The sequence below is a fragment of the Symphalangus syndactylus genome, chromosome 6 (assembly GCF_028878055.3).
Source record: "Symphalangus syndactylus isolate Jambi chromosome 6, NHGRI_mSymSyn1-v2.1_pri, whole genome shotgun sequence".
Lineage (NCBI taxonomy): Eukaryota > Metazoa > Chordata > Mammalia > Primates > Hylobatidae > Symphalangus > Symphalangus syndactylus.
In genome coordinates this window covers 26,059,410-26,077,203 of record NC_072428.2, presented here as the reverse complement: position 1 = coordinate 26,077,203, position 17,794 = coordinate 26,059,410, and the positions used below count along the sequence as shown (strand labels likewise).

The 17,794-nt window shown below is 38.8% G+C and overlaps 1 protein-coding gene and 1 long non-coding RNA gene across 3 annotated transcripts in view; one reads left to right on the top strand and one right to left on the bottom strand.

Annotated features, from left to right (window-relative positions):
* Positions 1 to 17,794, bottom strand: part of LOC134736991 (uncharacterized) — a 267,957-nt gene that overhangs the window by 183,290 nt on the left and 66,873 nt on the right. The window lies entirely within an intron of this gene.
* On the top strand, positions 965 to 5,133 carry FSHB (follicle stimulating hormone subunit beta). Its single transcript, XM_055282064.1, has 3 exons — positions 965 to 999; positions 1,798 to 1,993; positions 3,508 to 5,133. Exons 2-3 carry the CDS (start codon positions 1,835 to 1,837, stop codon positions 3,736 to 3,738), a joined length of 390 nt encoding a protein of 129 aa, XP_055138039.1. The 5' UTR covers positions 965 to 999; positions 1,798 to 1,834; the 3' UTR covers positions 3,739 to 5,133.

Here is a 17,794-nt window from a genome sequence, read left to right as displayed (position 1 = left end):
AAAGAGTACAAACCAGAGCCCTTACCTTGGTCTACAAGGTCCTACATTATTTGACTCCTGTTATCTCTCTGACATCATATTCTAATATTACTGCTGTTGTCCTTTTGCTCCAGTCACACTGTTTGATTAGTAAATATTTATTAAACAAAGCAATCCTAGTCTCCAAGGAGATCATAGTTTATTGGAGGAAACAAGAGCCTATAAATGGTTACACACAGAAGGTAGTGATTATGGTTCTCCCTCACCTCCCATCCTAAACTTTGACAGGTGAAACTCCCCTGGATGTTGAAGGTTGAGGAATTTGCCAGGGTTCAGGGTGGTGTTGGAGGAGGCAGGGAGGAGGCAAGGACATTTCAAGCAGAAAGAACATTACATGCAAAGATCTAAAGATATGAATCAGCAACATATTTATGGAATTACAAGTAAAGTAGAAAGTTCTTGCTAAAACATCAAAAAATAAAGATTTGTGATTAGGGGGCCAGAATGTGGGAGGGAAAGAGAGACACAGTTCACACTTTAGACAGGAGCCAGATCATGAAATGCTTTCTCTTTGTTTGTTTCTTCCTTCATAGCTTTTGATATGCTCTTGGAGCAATTTATTAACCATATTTTTAATGCATCTCCTGAACACAGTCAAAGCAATACTTGGAAAGGACTCTGAATTTCCTGATTTAAAGATACAAAAGAAAAATCTGGAGTCACAATTAATTTGAGAAGGTAAAGGAGTGGGTGTGCTACTGTATCAAATTTAATTTGTACAAAATCATCATCTCTGGTAACATTATTTTTTCTAATCTACTGCGTTTAGACTACTTTAGTAAAGCTTGATCTCCCTGTCTATCTAAACACTGATTCACTTACAGCAAGCTTCAGGCTAGCATTGGTCATGTTAATACCCAACAAATCCACAAGGTGTTAGTTGCACATGATTTTGTATAAAAGGTGAACTGAGATTTCACTCAGTCTACAGCTCTTGCCAGGCAAGGCAGCCGACCACAGGTGAGTCTTGGCATCTACAGTTTTCAAGTGGTGACAGGTACTTTTGAAATTACAGATTTGTCAGGACATGGAGGACAAAACTAGAGCTTTTCACTACTGTTGTATAGGAAATTTATGCTTGTCAATCTGGCTTGTAAAATATGGTTAATATAATGTAATCACTGTTAGCAAGTAACTGACTTTATAGACCAATATGCCTCTCTTCTGAAATAGTCTTAAACAAATGTGAGCAAAAGAAAATATTTATGAGATTCTAAAAATGAACACATAATTTTGTAGTATAGAATTTTCTTGGCCAGGAATGGTGGCTCATGCCTGTAATCCCAGCACTTTGGGAGGCCAAGGTCAGAGGATTTCTTGAGCCTGGAAGGTTGAAGATGCAGTGATTCATGATTATACCACTGCGCTCCAGCCTGAGCAACAGAGCAAGACCCTGTCTCAAGAAAAGAAAAGAACTTTTTCTTTTCAGACAAAAATAGACTTTAAAATAATAATGGAAGAACAAATATGATGATCACAATTATCAGAGTAATCACTTTATGACAGTCAGCAATAAGATTCTAATCTTTAAATATTCCTCTGCTTAAATTATATTCGAGTTTTGATCTATAATATATTCCCACCCTGACCCAAAAATTGAAGAAGGACAAGGAAGAATGTTCTTCCAAGAAACAAAGACGTAAGTAAAAAGGCATAAGGAAGGAAAAAAAACTTTTGAAGCAAAATGTGAGGATGAGCAGACCAATTATTTTTGGTTTGGTCAGCTTACATAATGATTATCGTTCTTTGGTTTCTCAGTTTCCAGTGTGCTTCACTGTTTGCTTCCCGGACCAGGATGAAGACAGTCCAGTTTTTCTTCCTTTTCTGTTGCTGGAAAGCAATCTGCTGCAATAGCTGTCAGCTGACCAACATCACCATTGCAATAGAGAAAGAGGAATGTCGTTTCTGCATAAGCATCAACACCACTTGGTGTGCTGGCTACTGCTACACCAGGGTAGGTACCATGTTTTGCTAGAAGCGAGAGTGTTGAAGGTCTGTATTAGGCCGGTTTCATTAGTTTCTACTTTATCAATATTTCGTGTATTCTAAGTAACAGCCATGAGTCCTTTAGCCAAGACTGTCTGTGTTGTGATTGGGGTTAATGACCATGATATCAGTTAGATGTTTGGGCTTGGATTTGATTTGGGTAAATTTAGGAAAGCCTCAGATTTAATCTGATCAATTTGGTAATAGTCCAACTTTGCATTTACAGGAAAAAAGTATTTCTATGTTATGTTTTTACATATAGAGAGATAAACATGGAAAAATACATATGTTTAATCATAAAGGACCTACAATATTCTCATAAGGCAATTTCTTTAACTGAGGCTGCATCTTTGACACAAAAATCATACCAAAATATGTCTCCAAGTCACATAAAAACACAGACAGCCACTTAAAAAAAATTGTCTTCCTGGCCCTACTAAATACAAATGCCAATAAACAGCCTGAGAACACAACCAATTCTTGCAGACTGTTAGAACAAAAATGAATCAGCAAACCCACTCCCTTCGTTATAGCATTGAGAAAACCAAGACATAGAGGCATCAGTTGCTAGTCTGTGTTTGCAGTTTCCTTGCATTAATACAAGTAAAGAAATAGTTTCCATGGTGCTTTCTTTTTTCTCTGCAGCACCCCTAATTATCTATGCAGAATTTCATTCCATAAACTAAAATTGAAAATGGCAACTTTTTAAATGAACGATCCTTTATTTGATGGTAAATGAGTTTGATCAAACTCCATTTATTACACAACTTATTGCACCTTCTTGGGATATACATTTGGTAGGATGACATTAAAATAAACAGCAGCCCCAATTTCTTTACTCAGTATAAATAATTTTTCCACTGGAAAGTGCTACTACAAATAATTTCTACTTGGATTAAAAATTCTTATATGCAAACTGCATATCCTTTGAAACTAGGAACCCTGCAAAGTATACAGCTTTTAAGGGAGAAAAATGTCCACAAGGAGTTGGAATATTTAAAATCTTATGTTAGCCTTAGCAAACATGTAAACTTAAGCATTAACATTTAAAATTATATATTTTTGACCTTTTATAAATACATCAGAGCAGTGTGTTTTAAAATATTTTTCTGAGACATTGGATATCTTTGTTTATGGTTTAAGTTGTCATTAATATAGCTTTCAATTAAATATGAAAAGTCGACTTAAAATTCTGTCATGTTTTTCATCATTTTTCTATGCTAAAATTCAAAGTTCCTTTATATTTTGAAAAATAATTAATATTTTGATATAGCCATAGGAAGTAAGAAAAGGAATTACTTGTATTTTCTGTAAGATTTCGAGAACAATTTAGAAATGTAAATAGCATATAGGTCATTTATGAGGTAATTTTTTAATGGGTAAATGTTAGAGCAAGCAGTATTCAATTTCTGTCTCATTTTGACTAAGCTAAATAGGAACTTCCACAATACTGTAACCTAACTCTCTTCTTAAACTCCTCAGGATCTGGTGTTTAAGGACCCAGCCAGGCCCAACATGCAGAAAATATGTACCTTCAAGGAACTGGTATATGAAACAGTGAGAGTGCCTGGCTGTGCTCACCACGCAGATTCCTTGCATACATACCCAGTGGCCACCCAGTGTCACTGTGGCAAGTGTGACAGCGACAGCACTGACTGTACTGTGCGAGGCCTGGGGCCCAGCTACTGCTCCTTCGGTGAAATGAAAGAATAAAGAACAGTGGACATTTCTGGCCACATACCCTTGTCCTGAAGGACCAAGATATTCGAAAAGTCTGTGTGTGTGCAATGTGCCCAGGGTACAAACCACTGGATCAGGGGATTGTCAGACTCTACAGATCCCTGGTCTACTGGCAGAGGGAACTCTGGGAATTGAGAGTGCTGGGGGCCAGGACTCCATCATGATTCAGCTCTCTATTCCTAGGTCTGATTTCATAAGGTTTATTCAGTCTTAACTCATAGACTTGTGCATGGTTTCTTCTTTAAAAATCTTAGAAATCTTCTCAGGCAATGCCTCTCTCTTAGGGGGAAACATAAGCCTAGAAGGAGGAAGCGGTAATGGGAGTGAGTGAAAGAACTAACTGCAGCAGTCTTCTGGTAGACTCTTGGGCCCTCTAGAGCAAGGTCAGCATCTTCAGCATTGTAGCCTCAATGCCTAGCACTCTGCCTGGAACTTAAAAACACAACAATGGCTTCTTTAGATCAGAAAGGTCAAGGGTAGAAAATACTGGAAGAAGATGTTTGAGGTAAGCTGAGGAGGCTGCCCCCAGCCACACCAGTCCCATGAAAGTAGTGGCATCAGTTCCACCTCGCCTCTTCTCCAGCACATGGAGTATTGAGACATGATGTACCTCTCTGAATTGTTCGGTACAGATGGGGAGTAACAGAGCTCAGGATTTCCAAGTTATTACTACCAAGCCTGTTAGTTAAGGGCAAAGGCAAGAAATTTTAATTTGGGGCTGTGGAAATTAGCCTGCCTCTATTCATTACTTAAACAAATTGATCACATGCTACTAGGCGCCTACAAAACTCCTTTTTGAGATAAAGGGAAAAAACCAAACTATCTCACCCTACCCTCCCTAGGATCCACTTCTTTGGAATGACAAAGGATTTGAAAGTAGGTTTGAAAGCAGTTTCAGCAATTTAATAAATATAATTAACTTGTCTACAAATATATTTGTATAAATAAATAGCTCCTTTAGAAAGAATTAGCCATGGGGGACGAGGGAAAATTGCTGTTTTCTAGGATCCTGTCTACATCAATCTTCTATTTTATCCATCCATGTTCTCCCAAATCTGTGCTTTCTTTCAACAGGCTATATATTAAAACTATTTCATGAGCTGATTTCTTTTAACTGTGTTAACTGTCTGTTATGCACTCAGTTTCACACTCATATTGTTTAACTAATTTATTTAAATCTTATTTTTTTTTAATAAAGATGCTAGCCACCAGAGTCATAGGTTTGGATTGTTTTATGTACAAACAGATGACTTAGATATTGTGTATTTCATAATATTAGTGGAATGAAATCTTAAAATATAATTCCCAGTGTTTCTATAAATATTACCTTTCCTTATCTTTGGAGATACTAAAAATAATTTTGTTGGATTTCTGAAGTGTTTTGTCACTTAAATTTCCTGTCATTTTTTCAAGACATTTTCTGATGTAATTGAGGAGGAAAAAAGAATAGAGAGAATCACAGAGTGGGTGGAGACACTAGAGTTTCTCCAGATTACTTCTTGAATTTTTGAGATGGAAAAATTAAAGCCCAGTGATATTAAGTGACCCACCCAAGATCACTGTCCTAGTCCTTTTGGGCTGCTATGACAGAATACTTTAGACTGGGTAATTAATAAACAACAGAAATTTATTGCTCACAGTCTGTAGGCTGGGAAGTCCAAGAGCAAAGTGCCAGCAGATTTCTTGTCTGGGGAGGGAGGGCCTGCTCCCTACTTCAACGCTGGTGACTTTTTGCTGCATCCTCATGTGGTGGAAACAGCGGAAAGCTCCCTCAATCCTCTTTTATAAGAGCACTAATCTCATACATAAGAGCTCCATTTTCATGATCTAATCACCTCCTAAGGCCCCACTTCTTAATACCACCACAATAAGGATCAGGGTTCAACATGAATCTTGGAGCAACATAAACATTCAGACCATAGCAATCACAAAGATTGTTCGTGGCAGAGCCAGGATTAGAATCCTAGCCTCCTTGCTCTTAACCCAGCTCTCCTTTGACTACTCCACCATAATAAGAAGTCATTTTGGTAAAGATTGAAGCAAAACTATAGATATTATTATAATAATCATCTCCATTCTAATCTGGTATTGGGTGTGGCTTATAGCAATGCCTTGAAATTAGGGCTACATTAACAATGTTGAATAAGATGCTTTAAATTATAGCCTTTTCCTTCTTCCTGTAGTTTTGCAGACCAAAATAATAAACCTTCACATTAGAGAGAGTAGAGGGCAATGGCTTCAGATTTATTTGTCTCAATCATCTTAAGCAGATGTGTCATCTTGAACAAGTTACTTAAATTCTCTGGACCTCAGTTTCCTCAACTGTATAATGGGGATAATAATATTTCCTGCTTTAGAGGGTTGTGTTCATGATTAATGAAATAACAGATAAAAGGGCTTAGAATAGTACTTGGCACATAGTAATTCCTCAATAAATATTAGTTGATGGTTATCCCTTGAGAGAGACAATGCAGTAAAATAGTAAAGTCAGATTTAAATTAAGGACAACCCAGCTCATACTCTTTCTGGTCTGAGCAAACTAGTTAACCCCTTTGGGTCTCACTTTTCTCACTTTTAAAATAGAGTAAAAATGGTAACTATCTCACATAGTTGCTGTGCAGATTTAAAAATATAATGCAGTTAAAGCACTTAAGAGGCCAACAGAGCTATAATCCTGCTGGAGAGAGGCCCCTTTACCACTTAGTTCAAATGGCCAAGGTCAAAATGCTAGTAAAAAGCAGAAGTTTCTTCTTACGGCACTCCCATGCCAAATAGGAGTACACTCCTTTCTGAAGCAGCAACGAAAACCTGTGAACCCTTCAGGTGGAGGCCAAGAAAAGGTCCATCTCCATGGGCTGCCATTTTAGTTGAAGTCCGATAATCTCTTCTCAGCACTATGGTAGACATCTCCTGGCTCTGGGCAGTCCTCACATGACTTTAAGAATTGTATGTCTAGGCCAGGTGTGGTGGCTCATGCCTGTATTTCCAGCACTTTGGGAGGCCAAGGCGGGCAGATGACCAGGTCAGGAGTTCGAGACCAGCCTGACCAACATGGTGAAACCTGGTCTCTACTAAAAATACAAAAATTAGCTGGGCGTGGTGGTGCATGCCTGTAATCCCAGCTACTCAGGAGGCTAAGGCAGGAGAATCACTTGAACCCGGGAGGCAGAGGTTGCAATGAGCCCAGATCGCGCCATTGCACTCCACCCTGGGAAACAGAGCAAGACTCCATCTCAAAAAAAAAAAAAAATTGTATGCCTAAACCACAACTTTGACCATGCCAATTAATTAATGAGATTTCCAGTTGTTTTCAGGAAAAAAAAATCTTAATTCTTAGCTGAAACATGAGGCCTATCATGGTCTGATCTCTGATTATTTAACTTCTTACCTCTTCCACTCCCCACAAGGGTTGCTGAATCTAGAGATTAGTTTTGAGGATTGAAGGATTGGGGGCCTTCCATTCCTGAAATGCTTTAACTAAAATATCATGCCATTCATCCCATGAGATATTTGGTGGACTGTAATTGAAAACTGGTCAGTAAGTCAGCAGCACTTGAATCATAAAAATGTGAGGCCAGTACATAAGAATAATAAACACTGAGTTCATGGTAGTGAGGAAGGTGAAGGAGAAATGGAACTGTGGAAAAGTACCCAGAGCCTCAAACTGTATTTATAATGTTTTATTTCTTACAAATATGATATAATGTTAATATATAAAAAACTGGGAGACTGCTGTACAGGTGTTTACTATATTCCTGTAGGCATGTTCAGTGTTTACTAGTTGACAACTAACAAGGCATCTTTTTATGCACTGTACATTTAATCTAGATTTTATGCCTAATATAAGAGAAGTGAAATGGGCCCTGAGCCTAGTCTGAAGTCACACAGCTAGTGTGCAAAGCCTCAATCATTAGTATGCATTTAGTGACAGAGGTAGAGAATTCAAATCTACTTACGAAGATATGTGCCTATGTCTTCCTGGCTATAAAGCTGGACAACATTTTCCCACCTTCTTTGCAATCAAGTGTATCTGTGTGCCAGCTAACGGAATGTGGGCAGAAGTACTGCACAGATTTTCACACATGGCCCATAAAATCCTCTCATAAGTGATCATTTATTCTCTTCCTCTATTTGCTGGATGTCAATACTGAAGGTGACTAGGAAAGCTTTGTGTTGATGAAAACAGAACCACTGTCAACCTGGATCCCCGAATGTCTGCATGGAGCAGTGTGCCCAACATCAACAACCCCTTATAGCAGGCTGTGTGGACGCTATGCACCAACACAGTAAACTTCTAAGTCACTGACATTTGTGAGTTTATTCGTTTTAAAAAGATGCATTATTTTAACCTACATATATTGGTACTGGAAGTGGAGTGTTGCATTAATGAAAACCTTAGCACATATGGCATTGGCTTAGTGGTTGTACAATAGGGGAAAAGAAAGTAGTCATCATAGTGGCAACCAAAATGAGTGACTGAGAGGCACGTCTCAGTCATCAAGGTTTATTGTGCCAGTTTGAGGATGTATCCAGGAAAAACTCAAGTAACAGACACATCTGTGGCTGTTTTTTCCAAAGAGGTTCTCGGAGGTTTAATATTTATACATTTCCCTTTACAAAGGTAGAGGAGTCGGTGTGGCAATGAGACAAATGATTACATACTTGTGAGATTTTAGTTAGTACTCAGTAAATCTACATTTTGTGTAAGATAAGATGAACAAAGAAAATAGGAATGGAGGAAGCAGACATCTCAGGGTAGAGTGAAGGAATGATTACTCTCATCTTCTCTTTGTTCTGTACCTGGGAAAATAAACTAGTAGATATTATCATTGTGGACTCTTGAAAAAGCTGGTGTCTAGTTAGCCCTTAGGGAAGAAAGCCTAAGAGCTTGGAGGGAATATCATGAAGCCTTTCGGACCTCCCATCCCATCATGCCATGAACTTAGCTTCCAAGTTTTTTAAGGGGTCTCCTTGGCCAACAGAAGAATCTGTTCTGTCAGGGGTTTAGAATGTTACTTTTCTCAAGAGTACAACTTTCGGCTGGACATGGGGGCTCATGCCTATAATCCCAGCGCTTTGGGAGGCCAAGGTGGGCAGATCACCTGAGGCCAGGAGTTCGAGACAAGCCTGGCCAACATGGTGAAACTCCATCTCTGCAAAAAATATAAAAAATTAGCCAGGTGTGGTGGTGCATGCCTGAGGCATAAGAATCGCTTGAAACCAGGATGCAGAGGTTGCAATGAGCTAAGATCTCACAACTGCACTTCAGCCTGAGGGACAAAGTGAGACTCACAAAAAAAAAAAAAAAAAAAAAAAAAAAAGAGTACAACTTTCACCTGAGAAAACATGAAGGCTGGCCACATGCCTATTCAGTCCTTAGCTTTATGGCAGGGTCAGCAAATTATGCCCTAAATGCCAAATCTGGCCCATCACTTTATTTTTTTAAACAAAGCTTATTGGAACACAGCCACCCTAATTTTTTACATACTGTCTATGATTGCTTTTGTACTACAAAAGCAGAATTCAAAGACCATATGGCCCACAATGTAAATAAAATATAATTTGAAACTTTACAGAAAAATTTGCCAGCCTCTGCTCTAAGGGAAGGCTTACAAAGGACTGGAATGTAAAGAGAGTTGGCTTTTCCTTTCTAGATAGTAAAGAGATAGCTTTTTTGCAAAATGGAATGGAGAAAGTCCAGAAATTTTTGCCTCAATTGTATGTAAATGTCTATTGCTTCCTTATCCCAAATAGTAAGTGATAAGATGGATTTGAAAAACAAATAAATACTAAGAGATAAGATGGACTTGAAAAGCAAATAAATAGTAAGAGATAAGATGTATTTGAAAAACAAACGTTCATTAAAACTTGGTTCTGAGGTAAAGACGGATTTAGGGTATGGTCTTCCCATCTAGATCTTCTATCTCAGGTAGTATCATGGTAGAACTACTAAATTGTAAGGAAGCAAAAAAAAAATCAAGATTGATAATTATGAGTAAGAAAAAACTTTTAACATGTTTATAGGCACTAGGAACTAAATGGAAATATTTGAAGGAGCTGATTGTCAAAGAAACTAGGAGACCAGACTAAAAATGCCTTTCTTTGAACAACCTTTGGGCTCCTAAACTTGACGAGGAGAAAATAGACTACGAAACCTGTACAAGACCAAGGAGGATGACTCTCCAACATCCACTTTGAATGTGGTCAAGGAAGGTAATGGATAAGGAAGAACTTTCCAGATGATAGAGCCAGGAGCCATGGAGAACAATGGACAAGGGAAGAATGTTACCCCTAGTGAGAAGAATCAGCATCTAATCCAGGAACTTCCTCCACTGGCCTGGCAAAAGGATTTCATAAAGTGCCCAGTAGAGTTTCATCATTGCTTAATCCAGTGAGCTGTGTCTCCCATTCTTTCTTCTAATGAATAGAAGTATTATTGTGAATAGAGTTATTGCACAAAGTGTCCCTACTTCATCCCTGAATACTGGGGGGAAGGGACAAGGAAGATAACAAGTTTTTTTGTCCACAGGTTGAGTTGCCAGCTCACGAGAAGCCACATTTGGACATTATAAAGAAAACTGTGTATCATCCGGGTATTAAGGGCCTGGAATTGGACTAAAGAAGGGGAGGAGGTGGTTCCAGATGAGAAAGATGAAACTGATATTTGTTCTCAGAAGGCTGGACTGTGACAGAGATTGTTACGTGTTCACAGAAACCTTCTCTATTTTTCCTGGGGACATAGTTTGCAGCCCCACTTGTAGAAAGGTATATTTATGTCACCAAGTTCTACCAATAACCAAGGTTATCAGAAATGATGTGTGCTACTTCTAGGTCTGGCTCATAAATCCTCTGACAGGTAAATCATACTCTCTTCTACTCTCAGGTGACTGAGTACTAACGATTAAAGCAACCTTGGAAGCCATGCAGAGAGCAGCAGAGGCTCAACAGCCTAAATCTCAGAATGCCCAGAGGACTCAAACATGCCTAAACACCTGTTCCCTCTGAAAGAACTTTATATGAACAAGAAACAAATTTCTCTTGTGTTAAGTCACTGAGACTTGGGGGTTTATTTGTTACAGCAGGTAATATTACCTAAACTGTTGTAGGGATCCACAGTACTTAAAGAGCTTAAATATAATGTTTCAGATCAACTCACATGAACCAAGTATAAAATTAGTTATCTAATAATGTACACATATATACCCCAGATCACAATCTTCTGTTCAAATAAGCAAAACAGCTTTGTTATTTAGTACTTTAAGTTTTATCCTGGAGGGGTGTGTGTGTGTGTGAGAGAGAGAGAGAGAGAGAGAATTTCTCTAAATAAAACTTCCTCCTTCTTTCAGTCTGAAAGTGGCTCAGGGAATCACTGACTACTATTTCATATGAAATACTCCCCACAAAAAGGCAAGCTAGTGCCTCCTACTGGTCCCGCTGGTAAAGTACATATCCTTGAGACAGTGTATCACAGAGCTGTTAGGTGGGGAATCCAGGATCGGGGAGTTCTCATGACTTTAGAGCCTGTGTATCATCTACCATACTCCAACATTCTTTACAAGCATTATCATGAGGGTATTTCAGCGGTCCATGTAGATTACTTGGTAATGTTGGGCTGGGACTTAAAATTTGACCCTCAGTTTACTAATAAGGTTTTAAAGAAGCCAGACACTCATATCACACCAGGATAAAATGCTACCTTTCCAAATGAGATTACTTCAAAGCCTTAATGCATCTGGGGAAACAGAGGGTAACCCTGGGGGATATATAATATTAGCTAGACCAAATGCCAGGGATTAGGAGCAGGGAGAGAGTAGTGAAAGTACAGAGGAGACAGGAAACAATTAAAGTTATTAAACAATAATTCTTCAAGGAATCCCTTACATGGAGTGTATTTATTTCCATCTTAAACATAATTTTCCAAAATCTAAAGCAAAAGTCCTTTTTACTCCATTAGCATTTCTTTCTCAATTTCCAATAAAAAGATCAGCTGAAAAGATCAGCCAGTAACATCTACAACAATAAAACAATCTCAACCACCTCTAAGCAATGTACATAATAATGATATTTAAAGTCTATATATAGAAGGTGGTCTGCTTGTCCACGTGAAGATGCAGGTACTTAGACAATCAATCCAGATTAAATTATTAAAGTAAGAAATAACAATTGAGAACCAACTGAAATAATAGTAGGTGCTAAATAGTAGTAGCATTTAGAAAGTCAACTGCCCTCAAAATAAGCAGAAAGCCAAAAGCCCATCACAAAGCAGCTGAGATCCGCGTGAATTTTGAAGGTAAAATTGTGCAGGGTATGCAATGAAATCAGTGCCACCGAGTCAAGTTTATGACAATCTTCTAATCAGAGGCTTTATTGGCAAAGGAAAGCAAGATTCTTTACATGAAAGGAAGGCTCTGTTGTAATGATGTCCATGGAATTGGAACTAAAACTAAAATAGCTAAAGGACCAAAACAGTCATTCTTTCTTTAAGCGTTCCCAAGTCTCCTTCCTAACATTTCTCTTTCTCCCTGCACAGCAGTTCCAATCTCCACAGTATGGATGTGCTGTTAATTACAGGTGCCTTTCAACATCAGCACCCAGAATCAATCAGAACTTCTCTTTGAGTCTCTTAGCCTAAATTCCACCCCCCCCCAAAAAAAAAGGATTTGATTGATTCAAATGTTATCATTTCTCTTTGCGTAGAGTCTTTTACACAAGACCATGATGAAGGCCACTAGGTACCTGTGATGGTTAATATTGAGTGTCAACTTGATTGGATTGAAGGATGCAAAGTTTTGTTCCTGGTGTGTCTGTGAGGGTGTTGCCAAAGGAGATTAACATTTGAGTCAGTGGACTGGGAAAGGCAGACCCACCCTCAATTTGGGTGGGCATAATCTAATTGGCTGCCAGCGTGGCTAGAATAAAGCAGGCAGAAGAAGGTGGAAAGAGCTGACTTGCTGAGTCTTCTGGCCTTCATCTTTCTCCCATGCTGGATGTTTCCTGCCCTTGAACGTTGGACTCCAAGTTCTTCAGCGTTTGGACTCTTGGTCTTACACTAGTGAGTGTAAATGACTCTTGGACTTAACACCAGTGAGTCCACAGACTGAAGCCTGCACTGTCAGCTTCTCTACTTTTGAGGCTTTGGGACTCAGACTGGCTCCCTTGCTCCCCAGCTTGCAAATGGCCTATTGTGGGACCTTACCTTGTGATCGTATGAGTCAATACTCCTTAATAAACTCTGCTTCACATACACATCTATCCTACTAGTTCTGTTCCCCTATAGAATCCTGACTAATACCCCAATGGTGCACTTCTGGGCACCCTAATGATAGGCTGCCTTTGAAAGCAGGATACAACCATTGTCTCTTCAGTGACTTCCCAGGAGCAAAGAACAGCCTGATACTATTATTCTTTAGCAAGGGAGAGATGGAAAGACAGTTTAATCTAGAAAGAGAAGCTGACAATGACAGGCAGATTGATTTCCATATCTGAAACAAATATTTTTCTGAAGTCAGAACTAAGAATTTAATGGCCTTGAAAAGCTCTAAGTAGTTTTTCTGTATTTGAAGAAAAAAGAAGTGATTTATCCTTTTGAAGATAGGCATACTGATCTCAATTCAGTCAATTTTGTGGGCATTGGCCCCAACATATACCTATTATTTGCCACTGTCATCAGTATGCTGAACAAACAGGACTCACAGAGTGAGATCCTAAAAGCAAATTTATTTTGCTCTCCCATTGTCCCTGTGAATTTGCTAAAAGAAAGCTGTCCTTCTCCTGCCACTGGATGGAAATCTATCAGGCTACATGACCTGATGTATCAATGGTCACTTTGGGTAACAAAGTTTTCATTATCACTTCACAAGCACAATAGTAACCAAAAACCTTCAGTCTCTACTGCATAAACACAATAGTAACCAAAAACTGCCAGTCCCTACTAATAACAAAAGTTTCAATCAAACCTGAGTCAATATTAAACATTTCCCATCCTTGGAGGAGTGGAGGTATAATTCTTTAACTCTCTCTCCCCATCTGGGATTTCTATTCTCTGTTCCTAGGTCACTGCTCCTTCTGGATTAGAATACAGAGTGGAAAAAGAGGAAGAGCCAAAGGAAATGGGTGCATCCTCTCAAGACATGATAGCTTTTTGACAGTGACTCTTTTCTAAGCATGTGTCTGTGCTCTTTCAGAAGCACCTCTGCTGGGACCCTCCAACCATAATTCCATTGTCGTGGGGAGTGCATCTCTGGAGGCAGGCTTTCTTTATTTAACACAATATACCTCAAATCTCTGTCAAGAACCGTATTGAGCAGAAGCCTTTATTAAATAGACATTCCTAAGGTGGGGTTCCCACTCTGGCCCCAGAATTTTTGCCACATTGGCCCAATATTGGTGGGTGGAGAGGGTGGAGGGAGAGCAGTTGCTTTCTAGTTCCATTCCTCTACTTTGAAGCCACAGGAAGATTTAGATAACTTCTTCACTTTTAGCTTTCTCTGGCATGAGTCAGATATTACTCACTGTATCTAACAATTCTAGGGACTGTTTATGAAGCTCTCTGAATGATCCCACTTAATCCTCCCTCCCTTGAATTCGAAATAAGGAGCACATACCTCTCCACCTTGCCTCCTTAGCAACAGGGTATAGGGTGGGAAGTTTATACAACCTCCTCCAAAGCATTCCTCTTCATAAAATATTCTCATTTTCAAACACCTACATTTTCTTAAATCCCTTACTGACAGTGAGGCTCTCTGAGAATTTTTTGGCCATCTACTTTGAGGTTCCTAAAGGATGGTCTGACTCACTTTGATATCTGAAATTTACATCTTGATGTCTTGAAACTTTGATTCTAACATCCTATTATACTGCCTAATACATTATAAGAAATCAATTGATCAAAAATGAAAAGAAACATGATGCTCATGATTTTCATTTTTGCCCTATCTTTATTCCAGTGTTAGAAACTTCCTTTACCTGTACACTGACCTGCAGATCATTCTTGAGTTATCTATTTTTGATAGTCTCAAAAGAAATGTAGTGGGGGAGTTCTAGGACATGACACATGCAGGAAACTGAAATGGAAATGATATCTAGATAGACACAGTGCTGCTGCGAGATGACTGCTTCTCCACTCAAATGCAATTTCACCATCTCCTAAATTACATTTTCCCCCACCAATTCACTTAATATGCACCTTCAGAATGCTGTCTCGGAATTTAATTTTCCTCTGGGCAAAATGTTACATTCTCTTCTATCCTTGAGCATGTTTTATGCCCTTTTTTATTTTCTTAAATAAATGTTGGGACAAAGACAAATGGGCAGAAGCTGCAAGAAGGCGCATGGGCCAGTGAGTGAAAAAGGGAGAGAGACAGACAAAGCCATTTTGGGAATTGTCTTACTTAACTCAGACTTTCATAACAAATACCATAGAACAGGTGATTTAAGCAACAGAAATTTATTTTGTCACTGCTCTGGAGGCTAGAAGTCCCAAATCAGGGTGCTGGCCAATTTGCTTCCTGGTAAAAGATCTTTTCCTAACTTGCCACCTTCTCTCTGTGTCTTCACATGGCAAGGAGATACAGAGACAGAGAAAGAGAGCAAGCTCTCTCTTGTCTCTTCTTATCAAGATACTAATACTATCAGATCAAAGCCCCATCCTTATGACCTCATTTAAACTTAATTACCTCCATAAAGGCCCTATCTCCAAATACAGTCACATTGGGAGTTGTGGCTTCAAAACAGGAATTTTGAGAAGTACAAACATACAGTTCACAGCAGGAATGATTATATCACCAGCTAGTTTAGCATTATTTTGCTCAATGTTGTGATAAGACTAGCAGCCTCTATAGCAGGAATGGCTAAATGCTAAGGCTCCATCGTGCTGCATTTCTTCTAGTGAATCACAAGCAATATCAGGGTTCTTTAACTTGAAGATTATGTAACCTGTGGCGGTAGGCAGGATAATGACCCACAAAGATATCTATGCTCTGAACACTGGAATCTGTGAATGTATTACCCTATATGGCAAAAGGGACTTGGCAGATGTGATGACCTTAAGATGTTAAGGACTTTGAGATGGAGAGATTATCCTGAATTATCCAAGTGGCTCCAACATTTTACAAGTGTCCTTAAAAGTGGAAGAGAGAGGCAGAAGAGTTGCATCACAGAGAAATGTGACTAAGAAAGAAGGTGAGAGATGCAATGTAAGATGAAATTAACCCGCCATTGCTGGCTTTGAAGATGGAGAAAGAAAGCCACAAATCAAAGAATATGGGTAGCCTCTAGAAGTTAGAAAATGAAACTGGTTCTCCTCTAAAGCATCCAGAAAGAAACACAACCTGACTGGTACCTTCATTTTAGCCCACTGAGGCCTTTTTTGGACTTCTAATCTACAGAAGAGCAAGATGATAAATATGAGTTTCTTATAAGCTACCAAGTTTTTAACAATTTATGATAGCAACAATAGAAAACTGATACACATGTCAAAAGTTCTCACCCTCCTCCTCCTCAAAAAGTGGGTCTAACTCTTCCAGTCAAGATCCATAACCCAAATCTCACTTTACGTGATATGTACCTCCAGCTACACACCACCACCACTAACTAAACTCATGATACATGGAACCTGAATCAGAGCAGTTTATGAGCTGTCTACACAATTCAGTCATAGCTTACAAAACAAATAGACTGGGGAAAGTGCAAACTTATTTGTTTTAAAAGCTAAGGATGCTTTCAGGAGATAATTTAATGTTTGTTACTGATGCTAAGTCCTCTAGACTATAAGCATTTCTTGAGGATAGGGACCACTTCTTGTTTGCAATTCCATCTTCAGAACCTAAGAGTTCAATGCTTGACACACAGTAGATGTTCAAAAAACACTAGTTGAATATATATATATATATATATATATATATATGAGATGGAGTCTCGCTCTGTCACCCAGGTTGGAGTGCAGTGGCATAAGTTCTGCTCACTGCAAGCTCTGCCTCCTGGGTTCACGCCATTCTCCTGCCTCAGCCTCTCAAGTAGCTGAGACTACAGGTGCCCGCCACCATGCCCGGCTAATTTTTTGTGTTTTTAGTAGAGACGGGGTTTCACCATGTTAGCCAGGATGGTCTCGATCTCTTGACCTTGTGATCCGCCCACCTCGGCCTCCCAAAGTGCTGGGATTACAGGTGTGAGCCACCGGCGCCCAGCCTAGTTGAATATTAAAATAACTATCATAGACTCTAACTGGAATTTGACAGGATACGCCTTAAGGCACTTTATGATTCTTCACTCTTGACTTTATTTTACTATAAACAAAGCTATTGCATTTGTCAAAAAATTTTCAGTTTACAAGAACTAGAAACCCAAGCAAGTGAAGAAATTTGTAGGACGCACAATTAATAAGGGCCAGCATGGTGCCAGCTTTAAGAATTCCTAAGTTCAAAATAGTTCTCGCACTAGGTCTTCAGGATCTTCTCTCTTGTTTGAATAATGTTTCATTACTAAAATTTAAAATAGATATTAATAAACTGGGCTATCTTCATTATTCTATTTCATTCTAATGGCTTACTTTTCCTAAGAGAATGTCACTTGCTCACCCAGAGAAAACAACATTAAAATGTGTTTCCACCTACATATCTGAAAGATCTCTCCAAAGATACACAAACAAAATAGAATTTGTCACATCCACACTTAAAGATATTCATTTCCCACACTTAAAGTCAGCAGATATAGAAAATTATTTTGTAAAATTGATCATTATAATATTGGCTTGAATATTCCATGGGTGAAAGCATCTATCTTCTTTCCTTTCCTGTAGACTTAAGCAACAATGGAAACTATGCCAAATATAATACAGATGTTCTATCCTCTAACATCCTACAATGTAACAAGATAATTTACTAGTCACTGTGGGTATAACAAGTATTTTCTGAACCAAGAGTTCAGAAAATATACCACTTGTATTAGTTCTCATGCTGCTAATAAAGACGTAGCCAAGATGGAGTGATTTATAAAGAAAAAGAGGTTTAATGGACTCACAGTTCCACATGGC